At 44.8% G+C, this 13764-nt stretch overlaps 1 protein-coding gene across 6 annotated transcripts in view; it reads right to left on the bottom strand.

Moving 5' to 3' along the window:
• psd3l (pleckstrin and Sec7 domain containing 3, like) overlaps window positions 1-13764 on the bottom strand; it is a 114993-nt gene that overhangs the window by 76013 nt on the left and 25216 nt on the right. The window contains exon 1 of one of the 6 annotated variants that reach the window (XM_023795613.2): window positions 6647-6764. The exons of the other annotated variants lie outside the window; for them this stretch is intronic. Within the exon in view, the coding sequence (XP_023651381.1) occupies window positions 6647-6717 (71 nt within the window). The 5' untranslated portion in view covers window positions 6718-6764. Of the gene's footprint in view, window positions 1-6646; window positions 6765-13764 lie in introns of those variants that run through there. 6 annotated transcript variants of the gene reach the window in all.

Genomic DNA, 13764 nt, shown 5'->3' with positions numbered 1-13764 from the left:
TGTGAGAAATTGAGCCTTTCTGGAGACATTTCAAAAATAGGATCAAGGGTCGTATTGTCATTATGCAGGTGTGGTTACAGTAGTACAACAAACCTGAATAGCAGCTACCGCTGATGCACATACAGAACATTCTCAAGAGTAAAGAAATGTAATAATGTACCGGAATACAAATACAACACTGCATTCAGAATCCAAGAAAGGTAGGAGTCAGGATATTGAATTTGGATGCTATGTATCGCAGGCTTACACTCAATATGAGTTCTGCATTGCAACTGAGATAACACTAAGTGCAAGACTGCCAATAATGAAGTACTGGACAAAATGAGTAATACTATACAACAAAGTACTCAATGAGGACAAAGTATTGGAAAGAGCAGAGTATGGGGCAAAGAATGTACTATGAACAAAGTACAGTGCTGAGAAGATACTAGAGCACTGCCATGAACTGGTGACTCAATGGAGGTATTGTACATAAAACCATGATAATACACAGAGGTGGAGATTTCTGGTCCAGAGAGTACGAATCCAGACTAAGATTTTGTTTCAACCAACCAGTTGAGTATAAAGAGTCACAGTCACGGAGTACTCAACCAGTTGGTTCAAACAAAATCTTGGTCTGGGTTTGTACTCTCTGAACCTGAAATCTCCACCTCTGATAATACAGTAGTATTAAGGATGATGATACACAGGGCAACTTTTTGAGCAATGTTGTTCGGGCACTTTCCCATTGATACTGGGCAACAAATAATTTGGCAGTTGGCATCTTTAAGTGATCATCCGCTTCCTAATGAGTTGCCCTTTGTCTCACCTGATTGGCAGTTGCCCGGCAACATTGCTCAAAAAGTTGCCCTATGTATTGTCACCTTTACAATGCACTGTAGGGCAGTTGGGAAACTTAGTTGCAGGGGGGTGAATGGTTTCTTGCCTGTATCTTTTAGGAGACCACAACTGAGTCCACAACCAGGTCGAGTTGGGTCTGTGACCATGTCGAGGGCCCTCCGGAGACACTGATCATTGGCGATGCCCTTGATGTTTGGCACTTGTAGGCCAACAATCTATCTAGCTGATTTAACGACTTAACGACACAGCTCTCCAATTGACGGCAGAGTGACCGCTGCTGCTATGCAGTAGGTCAGAACACTCTCAGCAGTGCATCAGGAAAAATTTACCAGTTGGGGGAAGTGAACTCTCGTTAACCTCCTTAGGAAATACAGATGGGGCTGTGCTTTTTGAGTTAGAGAGGAGGAACTGATAGGCCATGTGAAGTCCTAGGAGATGTAAGCATCAAGGAACTTGAAGCTGGAGACTTTCTCAATGGCATCGCCATTTGCGTGGCCAAGGAGGTATCTCCCGTATCTGGATCTCCTAAACTCTGCAATGAGGTCTTCTGTTTTCTTAGTGTTCAGGGCCAGATTGCTGGCCGTGCATCAGCCAGGCAGTTTGTGCATCTCCTCTCTGTATGCTGACTCATCACTGTTGGAGATCAGCCCTATGACAGCAGTGTCATCGGCAAACTCGGTGACGGGGTTAGAGGCAGAAGTGGGACGGCAGGCATGGGTGAAGGGTGTACGGAGCAGTGAGCTGAGCACACAGCCCCGTGGGGTGGAGTTGGACTGGGTGCCCAGTCTGACAGCTTGGGATCTGGTGATGAGACAATCCCGAATCTGGTTACAGGGTGGTGTGTTGACATCCAGATTGTGAAGTTTCAGGCGACCAGCTTGTTATGGCACTGAATGCCAAGCTGAAATCGATAAGCAGCAGTGGCGTGAAGAGCAAATGAGATGGCGTCTTCAGTTGATCAGCTTGCCCTGTAGGCAAAGTGATGCTTGTCAAGGGTGCAGTTAGGGATGTTAGCCTTGATGTGGGTTAGGGCCAGTATTTCAAAGCACTCCAATATTATGGGAGTCAGTGTAACAGGACGGAAGTTGTTTAGACTTCCAGCTGCTGAAGACTCTGGTGCAGCCTGGGAGCAGTTGTACATGCTGGTGAAGATCAGCACATGCTTCTAGCACACGCCCTGATGCACTGTCCAGTGTGGGAGCTTTGCTGACATTGATTCTGCCCAGGGTTGGCTCAACATCACAATGCCAGAACTTCATAGTCTGCAGATGGCAGAGCGGCTCTTTGTTCTGTCTGTTGAATCATGCATAAAAAGTGTTAAGTTCATTGTGGAGAGAGGTGTTACCTGAGGCAGGGAAATTGTTACGATGTTGTTTTGAACTGGTCCTCAATCTGACCATTGTAGTTGTGTGTGGCCTCTCTGACACCCCTCTTCAGTTCCGTTCAGACATTTTTCTGTCATCAGTCATTAAGTTACAGTAATTCTATGCATCCTGGGAGGCAATATTTTATTCCCAAAGTATATTGATAAATTTAATTACCTCTGCATCATTTTCTAGTATGATTCAAAACATACAGCATAAATGAAAAATGGAGATGGCCTGTTATTATCTACATCGCCCAGGAGACATGACAAGCCACTGATTAGGTCACACACTGCAGAGTAGGGAATTCTGATTAGCTACAAAACGGAGAAGATGGTCGCAGTGCGAAAGCATGAAAGCAGCAGCAGGGCTCCATGCACAACTTCCTTCTGAGTGCAGTTCCTTCTTCAGCTTCCCAGTGCTACCACTGCTGTCTGAGTCACATTCACACGCAAACGTAGCCATAGTGACTGACTGAGTGACTGAATGACGTGGTGGTTCTAGGGAGACCCCCACCTCCCCCGCCCCCCCCAAATGCATGTTACTTGGGTCTGAAATAAATGTATCATTATTATTATTTAAATTTATATATGTAGGTGAAACACAAGCGTAAGAACATTTTCGTGACGGACTGTTAACGCGGGTGCGCAGGGTGGTCGAGTCGCTTCAGTTGGTGAAAAGTGAAGTTAACGACATAAAAAAATTATCAAGCTTGTGGAAGCAGGACAGTCTAAACAAGAAATGAGAGTGAGTTACATATTTGTAAAAATTGTTAAATGTAACTGCAAAGCATTGCATAAATAACATATTGATTTTCAATTTTGTCCTTTACTTATTAATGCTGGCAATCTAGTGCAAGTCAAATGGACATTAAAGTCAAATGCATCTGGCTCCCCTAACAAAACAACTGGCCCAGTCTGCCAACCCCCCCAGCTGAAATGGTGTAGAACCGCCACGACAGACTGGATGGATGGATGGATGGATGGATAGATAGATAGATAGATAGACCGACCGACCCTGACCATTGTCCAACAGTCGCTGTGACTCAGACCAGCGTGCGTGTGCTGAGAAAGGCCGCCCAGCATAATGCTCCCAGCGGCACTTTCCGGTATCTTTGGCCCTGGATCCGGAGTGGTACCCGGTTTACCGGCTTGCCTCCTGAATCACCGCGCCGCTTGTTAATTACTCAGCAGCCGTAAGGGTTTATTTCCCCCTTTAGTTCGCTTAAACGTAAAAAAAAAAAAAACGCAGGCGACCCCGTTAAATTAAAGCGTTGTTTAATTTCCCCACCCTGTCAAAAAGTTAAGATGAAATCTACAAAACGAATAAAGTTATTTTAACGGAAATACAACTTACTTCGCGTGAAATTACTCAATGTAAGCATCAATGCATTGTTCCCTTTTTTGTTCAGAAATTTATGTGCAGTGAAAGCAGCCGCACTTCGAAATTAAACGCAGAAGGAGTCATTCCGCTAAATCTGCGCGGAATTTCAGCGCGCACTTTGATAACCTCTCATTTGCCGGGCTCGGCTGCGCGGAGACTTCCGTGTTTATCTCTGGCCGCTCTTTTCGTGCCTCATTATAGACGCACAACTCGCAATTCCCCTCCAGTCTCCCCTCACATGAAACAAACAAGTTTTTCACATCCCAAAACAATTTGTATAAAACCGCTGTCACATCCAGAAAGCATGCAGTTGCATTGTTTCCATGTTTATACGCTGATGCATAATAACATAGTATTTTGTAATGGGTAGTCATTACACATCTGTTCTTTCTGATGCACGTTTCTCTCCTTATGTGCTTTCAATTGGGTTTTAAGTCTATAATAAATCGACAGCAGAAAAACGTCTTAAAGTGAAACGTGGGGGATCTTAGCCGATCGTAATAAGAATCTGGGCCGCCATTGAGGAGGAGCGTTTGGGAGGCCCACGCTTATAACTGGCCGGCTCCTTCCCGTCCATGCAATCAGTCATCTCGGGGTGATGCCGGATATTCTCCCTCGGAGGATCTCATTGAAAGCGGCTGCCGCCCTGGCCACTATCCACAATTCCACAAAGCCTGCGGACTACTGCCCCCTGCTGCCAAAAACTGCGAACTACACGCAATCCGTAGCTGCACAAGGGAATTTTACCAATAATGTCACAGGCAACACTGACAGGCGTTTTTCCTTTAATAATTCAGTTATTTGCTAACCATGAAAAACTTGATCATTCCTGAAAGTATAAACTACCAGCTAGAACCACATCAGACTCCAGCTTTCTGGTTTTGAACAAGCAACAAAAAAGGCATCAGCATATACAGAGTCTGGCTGTCTTACACTTGTGAGACGGGCATCTCAGATGCATGGAGGACAGAACAGGCTGCTGAGTCATTCTGCTGCCACTCAGAGGCGCGCGGCACTGCCGGGGGTCCAGGACAGAGGAAGCAACAGCTTTCAGGACACATCACGGGGCCCGGCAGGACACACAGGTCACATGACCTGCACGCAGCAGCCGCCGCGGGAGATGGGGGCACATAAAGCGCCCTTGTTCCTTATTTATCACACACAAGCCCGATATGTGCACAGGACACAAGCAAAGAGCACACGGCCGATTCGAGTTTTCCACAACAGTTTACAGAAAGCATGCAAGCACAAATGTATCTTACTCTGTGCATCTGACAATAAACTGGGACCTAATTTTTATTGAAACATCTGTGAGCTACCTATACGACAAAACTAGATAAGACAGCAGGCAGAGGGGGAACATTCTACTGGTATCAGCATCAGATACATAAACAATTACAGAACATATCTCAATAAAATGTGCCAAGAAAAAAACTAAACTAAAAAAAACCACCAATTTAAAAGTGTTATTGATTCAGGCCGCACAAAAAAGCAGGCAACTGAGGATGGGAATGTGGCTCCACTGTGTCACTGATGATGGTAATAATGTGTCTCGGTGGCAGCTGGTGGGGGAGCAAGGGCACAAACTCAAAACAGCACAGCCACCGCCGGCATGCAGAAACAGGCCCCCCCACACGTTTAAAGCTCACTAGTCAAGCAGTAATTTGATGTCAAATATTTGATCTCACCACTTTATTTTAGTTACCTGTATATTCGTGCACGTTTCAGGCTAACTGCGTGCCCATTTCACAGACAGCATTCACGCCATCTGTGCGATGACGTGCACAGCCCCCCCCCCCCAACCCCCCACAGGACAGGGTGAGAAAGGGGGCCGTCGGCAAAGAGCTTCACACCCCGCAGGGCACTCAAGATTCCTGATGTGACATCGACAAGTCAGGAGACTCAGAGTCTCTCCGACAATAAATCATTCTTTAAAGAGCCTTAAATATCTATTTTTTAATATGTAATTAGAGCACTTTTTACATACTAGAGCATGTAAAAATAAAAATACAAGCTATACCATTAAAGGCGTCACACTCATCATCACTTGCATACACCCATCTTCTATAACTGCCTACATCCTATGTAATTTTTCACACACACAAACCCACACGTGACAATTTACTTATTCAACAGACACTTTTAATCCAAAGTGATGTACATTTTTGAGAAATCAGGGTCAGCCCGTCCCTGGAGTAACTAGGGGTTTAGGACCTTGATTAAAGGTCAAGTGGCGACCATCTGATCACAGGCACAGCATTCTAACCTGCTGAGATACACAAAAATCCCCGCAAATATAACTGCTTACATCTGGTTCAGGGTGAGCCTGAAGTCTATCGCAGGAATCACAAGGCACAAGCTTGGGGACACGCTGGATAGGACAAGCATTACACCCTCCCATCCCTCCAACTGTCTTCTAATATACAGGCTTTTAAAAGAAGGAACGACAATAGGAAAAACGGATGCTGACGACACCGTCCCTTTAAGGCAGCGAGACCTCCCGCAAGGTTTCTCCCATGTTAATGAGGCGGCGAATCACAGCATGTGCTCGGGGAGCCGTGCGGGCCTCTGATCGATGGCCCCTCTGACAGCTGGCCCCGCCCACGTCCGCCCACTGGCTCACGGGGGAGCGGCAGTGCGGAGACTAAGCGGGATAACGATGCCCGCCGCCTCCGGATGGGGCCGTCGGTGTCTGCGATTAGCCAGCTCGACCCATCGCTGGGTGTCTCTGACGCCTGCCTGCTTGTTAAAGCTTCCTGTAGACAGAAGGACAGCCCACTTCTCAGGAAGGACGGGGGGAGAGCGGTTGAACACCCCGGCGAGGTGGACAGCCCTCTCTCACCGCCCCCACCTCCATCAGAGACACTGGGGCAAGGGGACGGCTGGGAAGGCGCACCACGGACCGGACGGAGAGGGAGAGAGGCCAGCCTGCATCTGCTCTGCCCCCGCACCCCCCCACCCCACCCCCATCAGCCTCACACGCGAGCGCCGGGCTGCCATCGTCACGGCGACAGAGCGAGCGTGTCATGCGGAAGCAAAGAAGGAAGGTCGAGACTTACGGAGCAGAGGGATGCCCGGCGTCGCACGGGCCGGCGGCGTGGGAGAAGCAGCCAGATACGAAGGAGCCCATGGGAAAGTCGTTAGCGGCGCACTGGCGCTGCCCCTAAGCCATGTGACCGGCCCCTCGGCAACTGGAATGACCTACATGGAGACGGAGCAGCGGCCGTCTCCCAGGCGGCCCAGGACACAGGTACCCTCGTTTCTGCCTCTCCAGCCGAGCCTCGGGGGGGGGGAGGGGGGAGCCGCCACGGCACACTGAGGTCTTCCACCTCGCCGTAAGTCCTGCTGGTGGACGAGCCACTGTTACCTCCATCCGCTCGGGGACAGGGACGTGGCAAGCAAGGGAGGGGGCGAGCGAATGGGGATGGGGCGCGGTAGTGGGCGTGTTGTCAGAACGGGCTGATTTAGGCGAGCGAGTAAGCGGGGTCAAGGGTGACTCTGGGGACTGGTGGGGAGGGGTTACATCACATCCAGCTCAAGATGCCGTGATGAAAATGCACCGCAGGTCACATGACCAGGAGGTTTAGCGCCCAGACCGGTATGGTTGCCGTATGGCTCCAGGCATTCCACGCCTCGCTCAGCGCGACGGGAAATCACCGACACTGGTTATACTGGCCCTTCTGGTGTGCTGCTGGGGCCGTCAGGACATGTGGGGTGTTTGGGGACAGGATTCAGAGGTAGCCATTGGAGTCGTGTCAAGTCAAGGTCACCCCGCGTGCATAATCGCGCTTATTTTCGGGAAGCTGCAGTGTGGTTTACCAGTGGAATACGTCAATGCAGTTTTACGATCAGCCGATTTGAGAGTGAAGATTTCAAATAAAATGTTTTCTAAAACATTTTATTGGATATTACGATACACTTTAGTATTTATATAATATGTTTCTGTATATATGTAACTATATATAAACTAGTAGTTATTTTAATTAGTATTACAAATGAAGTATTACAGGTATTTTATGCGGTACTATGCCCAGTCCTGGGTTATTCCCTGCCTTGGTCTGGGAGCTTCTGGGATAGGCTCCAGACCCCTGCATAGGATAAGCAGGTACAGAAGATGGATGGACAGACAAGTAGTATTACAAGTGCTTACAAGCAAAGCATTTTATATCATAGCTCTAAAATGAAGAAGACAGACAGTACATGGTGAATTCCACATTAAACAGGATTAAAATGATCAATTTATAATTCAGGGTAAGAAATGAGCATTTTTATGGTCAACACAACCTGCCATCACATCGTTGTGATTCTTGTGACGTAGAATCACATCATTCCCTAAACGGTACACGCCCACATGCATTACATGACTAGATGCCATGCTGGCAGAGCCTTGACCTCATGGTCCGTGGACGTAAGTGTTGCAAATAGGCACGTAATTCACCCAATTAGTGATTCCTTTTGATCCACAATATTAGGTTCATGATGTTCCCATGATATTTTTGGGAAAAAAATGAAGAAAATTTATTTACCAGAAAATGCAACATTTATTTTTGTATTATCAATTTAAATATTCATTTTGTTAAATCAAAATATAGCTTTGTTTCATTTTGTTACAAACGAATAATAATTATCTACAATCATTAAGCAAATGCTTACATAAAATGTAGCAGCTTATTAACTAAAATATTCCTTTTATTCAAAATGAAAAAAGTTAACCACAAATAGGCCTTTTCTTAATAACTATTTATGGACATTCATGAAGGCTGTCGTCAGGCTTAGGCATAAAACAACAATTTGACCACTATCTGCACTCCCCATTCTGTAGTGTTACTTCTGCAGGTTGCAGTAAGGCTCGTGCACAGTGTGAGGTGACGTGAATTTGCGCTGGACGGCTGCGGACAGTGTGCGTGTAGTCCAGATTTTTTGCCCAGTGGAGATCATGCACATTCCAGTGCATTGACTGTGCATGTGCAAGATAATTGACTAGGTGTAGAAGAAGAACTGTTGTAGGAGTTATTCACATATACTAGATATTTAGACATTTTTACTGTCCAGAAAATTAATTCTGTCCATACATTGTACCACAATGTAAGGTATTTTCAAAAGTAACACTATTCTGGCTTTTTGAAATCTTGGCAATAAAATTTGCCAGGGGTTGGGGGGTCCCCAGCTAATTTTGTTGTAAGGATTTTGGATTCCACAGTATGCCCTGACAAAGCCCAAGCCTATGCTAACAACTCTGAGTTCATAAAAAGTTTACCCATTTTACTACATTGTATTGGTGCTTGTTGCAGTACATCTGCCTGCTCCTGCTCTGGTGGAATATCACTGCTGCATGCATGCATGCACCAATCACAGCCATCTGCATCCACTGACAAATGTACTATGAACACAAGCTTTTGTGCACAATGCCGTCCGCAGCCCGAAAAAGCACGCAGAGAAGTTAAGTATGAACTAGCCTTCTGGTTCCCAGTAGGGGAGGGCAGGCCAAGTTATTGCACCATCTGCTGTCTAAACAACACAATTACAGCTAGGAAAAACAAAGGGATTACGCAGCCTAATAATAATTTGAGCTATTTTGCAGTGCGTTTTTTATTTACACGATTCGAAACATCATATATTTTTACTGCGATTTATTGTGGCACGATATATAGTTACATAGCTAGTTGCGAGAAGGAGAAGCTGGGACAGAGTGGGGGATGGGGGGGAACGGGCTCCATTATCACACGCCATTATGAAGCCAACCTCTTCCCAAATACATCCATACAGGGAAGCAGTAGAGACTTTAAACCCATTTTTATCCCTCCGGTCTCTGACTTTCCCAGTGACACCGCAGCAGTGTCACAATACAGATGCTTACTGTACATATGGTTCATCTGCTCTGTGTTACGATATCTCGACTTTAGAGTGGGTAAATGTTTGTCACTTTCAGCACATTATTCAATAAATTACATTAGATATTCGACACTTTTGCGTTTTTTGGAAACTCATCATTTTTAATTGTGATTCATCTGAAAAGTTTTGTAAGGTTTGCACTTGTCCCCTTGCCCACGGGACTTTAAGGAAGCTTCTTAAGCAGCCTCTCTATTCTAATGCAGTCGGGTTCTGCGGGCGCGCCTTGGAACCTGACGGAATGACGCCAACGGGCTTCGGCTCACCTCGCCGTGAAATAACGAGAATCAATTACAGTCGACCTCCTGATAACCACAGAAGTGCAGATCCTGGGAGAGGAGGCTCGTCGTGAAGCAGACTGCAGGAGTCACACACGGGTTACGGAACTGCGCTGAAAGCTGGGAGGCCACAAATGACAGGGTCTGGCTCCGCGACTGATCTCACCGCTGTGATTCCAGGGACGTGGCGCTTCCAGGCAAGACTTAACCAGAGCCGCTTTCATAAACACCCAGCTATAATGAATAATGAATCCCAAATAGGCAACCCCTAGGACACCGACACTTCATAATGTATAAATATATAAAGAATCTAGGTCGGTTTTCATAATAAATACTTAAAACCCCATAACAAAGCAGATATTGATGTATTGTATACATTATAGCACCATTAAGTATTTAATACAGTACTTTCTATAATCCAGTCACAATTAATTGTTCAAATTTAATTTAACCTGAAACTTACTGAAAGTCAGTGAACGAATATAAGGATACTAGTAGTGTTGAGACTGCCCTGAAATACATTGGTTGTTGGATTAAAATGTAAATGACAGATTTCCAATAGACAGTTTTCGACAACATTAAAAAGCTAAACCCACAAAGAGGGCAGTTAGCACTGCATTCCCTGGAATCTGAAAGACAGCCTGCCGGGTCGTGTTCAGGGCTCAGTCCTACACTACCCGCATACCTCCTAGGTCACTCTCACCTTCCTGTAATCAGCAAGGTGTCGCATGACAAACCATCAGCCAATTCCAACTCTAACCACTAGTCATACTTCATGGATGAGGGTAAGGGCATTCTGTGTATCGCATGCAGCACTCCCTGCAGGAAGAATTCAGAAAAAAGAAAAAAAACTAAATAAACTATAATGTATCATGATGCCTTTTCACATTAACAACTGAACCAGCTCTCATAGCTTCCAGTGTTATCATCGCTAGGCTACTTAGCATTTCAGCAGGCTAGTCTGGGTCTGCTTAAGTCGCAGAAACTGAAAAATCAAACCCACTGAAGCAGTGGGGGAAGAAATCCTTCTGTCCTTGCAGTAGGCGTGCATTTCTTTTTCCAGAGGCCCTGGAACTTGTATGACTTAATGTGTTGCACCCATTTGTCCAGCAGAGGGTGCACTTTCTCCATTTCAAAGAGCAGTGATAGCTAATTTATGGCACTATATGTAACTACAGAGAACCTTCATCCATCCCTCTTCCAGCCACGATACATTTTTGGATGGTGAGGAGGCCTGGAGCCTATACAAGGAAGGACAGGGAACCCTGAATGAGATGCCATTCAATCACAAGGGAACACCAACAAATTATGGGAGGAACCTAGAGTACTCAGAGAACACCTGGAGGAGAACCGACACAGTCCAAACACAGACTGGGGCCAGGATCCGAGCCCTGGGCCTGGAGGTGTGAGGGATGGTGCTGCCCACCGAGCCGAACCCGACACAGACCACCATGGTCACCATGTTTCTGCAAATAACCAGAATTTGTACTTACTTTTTTATTGTATATTGTATATTTTTGTATATTTTTGTATTTATTTGCACCTGGTTAGATACTAGGTGCATTTCATTGGCTCTGTACGTGTGCTTAGCGCAATGACAGAAAAAGCTGAATCTAATCTAAATTTATGAAAAATCGCACACTGCCCACCAAACAGGCTCAAAATGTTAAGTTAAAATAAAGCTGCACAAAGCTGCAATCAGTTTCTCTGGGACTTCTGCGCTCCACTCGACCCAGAAAGAACAGAACACCATAGGCCATGTGCAGCCTTTTGGGCATGATGAGTCCGCCTGAAGGCGATCTGCGGCTTCCGTGCTGAAGCCCACAGAGATAACATCAGGCCGACAGGCCCCAGCATCACAGCTTTACATGCGATGACCACACGCTTCCTGGATACTGCCAAACATAATTTACATTCACATCACATATAACAGAAACCTCATTTACATCTGGTAGACTGCACCCCTCTAAAATTTGACAATTGCAACGGAAACAAGGTTTTTCCAAATAAGCAAGAAATGAGGCTTAAAGATAAATTAAATTTTGTCTAATAAATGCACAGATTAACTACATTATAAAGAGGCTTTTATTGGTAAGGAATGTGTGGAACAAAACTAAAGAGCCTAGTTTTTAGGGTCGTAAAAGCAAAATATGGGGAATTTTTGGTACAGGCTAAATAATACCCATGCAGAAGCTTGGTCAGAATATGCTAATAGCGCAGTGTCCAAAAAGGGGCACATTACGGTAAAAGCCAGGTGAGGTTTAGGCAGTCAACAGTGACATATTGATCTGAGCTGTTTTGACACCAGGTGTAGCTTCTTGTGGTCTCAGGGTCCGGGCACAGCTACCACATCAAATGGATATCAGCTCTTTTTGAATCTGTGCTGACCATATATGCCCATATATAAGGGACGAGGGTTCTCTCAATGGGCTTCAGGTGGATGATGTCACAGCCGTAGTGGCTCCCAACATCGGCTGATTTAAACCTGTTGTTGAAGAGACTGAAGAGATTTTAAGGCGACGGCCATGGAACCACAGCAGAAGTGTTTTTCTCCCATAACTGTAGGTGATAAATTTAGCAGCCCTACTTCTGGTCGCCAGCTATTTATTTTTTCCTATTGTCAGATGGCATCGTAGACCTTCCCACAAAGGTCATCCCCATTAATTAATCCATTGCTTTTTAATGAACCGTTCAATGTGCCAAGTGGTTATGAAAGTTCTAGTAGCAGCCACTATGATGGGCAATCATTGACCTTGGAAGCACAATCTCACCTACCACACAGACGAGCTGCTTCAACAAGTTATTTCCTGTTACAGTGCAGAATGTGGTCGTTGTCATGGCGCACATGCAGCGAATGAGAAAGAACAGAAAAAGCCATTGGCCATGGCGGATACGAGGCTTTTTGGAATACCAAACCATTTCAGGATGACTTAGAAATTTAATAAAGCTTTTAACTATATGACACTAATTCTGATTCTAGACCTGAAGTTTTCAAGCGCAAACCACAATGTTTATGAACACAATATCACTCGGAGTGTAAATCAAATAAAATCCCGTTTATTAAAATTGACAACAAGAGTGACACAACAGCCATTGTCTCATTCCACGTATGGTCAACACAAGACAAAATGCAGGCTTAACGGAGTAAAACATAAAATACAATCATAATAATTGTGCAATAGAAGTACTAGTGTATACCTTCTAAAATAATTATTAATTATAGCAGTAGGACTTAAAAATACATTATCTGTTTAATATACTTTCTTTTCTTTTCATTCATATAAACTATTAACTATTCCTTTATCTGCATGAATATACTTCACTAGGCAGTGATTCACAGCATGCACATTTAATATATGTTCTCTACACATTTTCTATAAACATATTTTGTGCTTTTACAGGAGAGTGAAGGCTCTGGCCAGAAGATAATTAGTCACATCATGTCCCTTCGACCTTGACGGCGTTTCTAAGCTATTTCTACACCACACAGACTTAATCACACACATAACTTAATCTTTCATAACCATTCCAGCCCCAATGTCTGTATCACATACCCTAGGACAAGTAAGATCTATCATGAAAGAAGGACTGTCTGCACATGAACTTAAATATTATCTGACTCCTAAACCGCACACTGGCACAAGATCAATGCTGGCTAATTCACCAAGTAATTAACCTCTTTTAATATTATTATTAAACATAATAATTGTGGTATACACTGTGTTTACACACAAGGCATTGAAGGCATTGTGAGTAATGAATACACTGATTGTGAGTAATGAATACTGATCGTGAGTAATGAAAATTGATTGTGAATAATAAATACTGAGTGTGTAATGCAAGGAAAAAAAATCTTACTAGGATTCCTTAGTGTAGGCGACTGGTGGTCTCAATATTGATTTTTGGTGTATTAATAACAGTCACAGGTTCATAGAATCCATTGCTTAGTGATTCATTTAGATACTTTTTATAAGGCTTTAAAAAAGATGCGTTTCACATGAAGCTCTATT

The sequence above is a fragment of the Paramormyrops kingsleyae genome, chromosome 7 (assembly GCF_048594095.1).
Source record: "Paramormyrops kingsleyae isolate MSU_618 chromosome 7, PKINGS_0.4, whole genome shotgun sequence".
In the NCBI taxonomy this organism is placed as follows: Eukaryota; Metazoa; Chordata; class Actinopteri; order Osteoglossiformes; family Mormyridae; genus Paramormyrops; species Paramormyrops kingsleyae.
The sequence above is the reverse complement of the archived record's forward strand: the minus strand, read 5'-3'. Positions and strand labels throughout refer to the sequence as shown.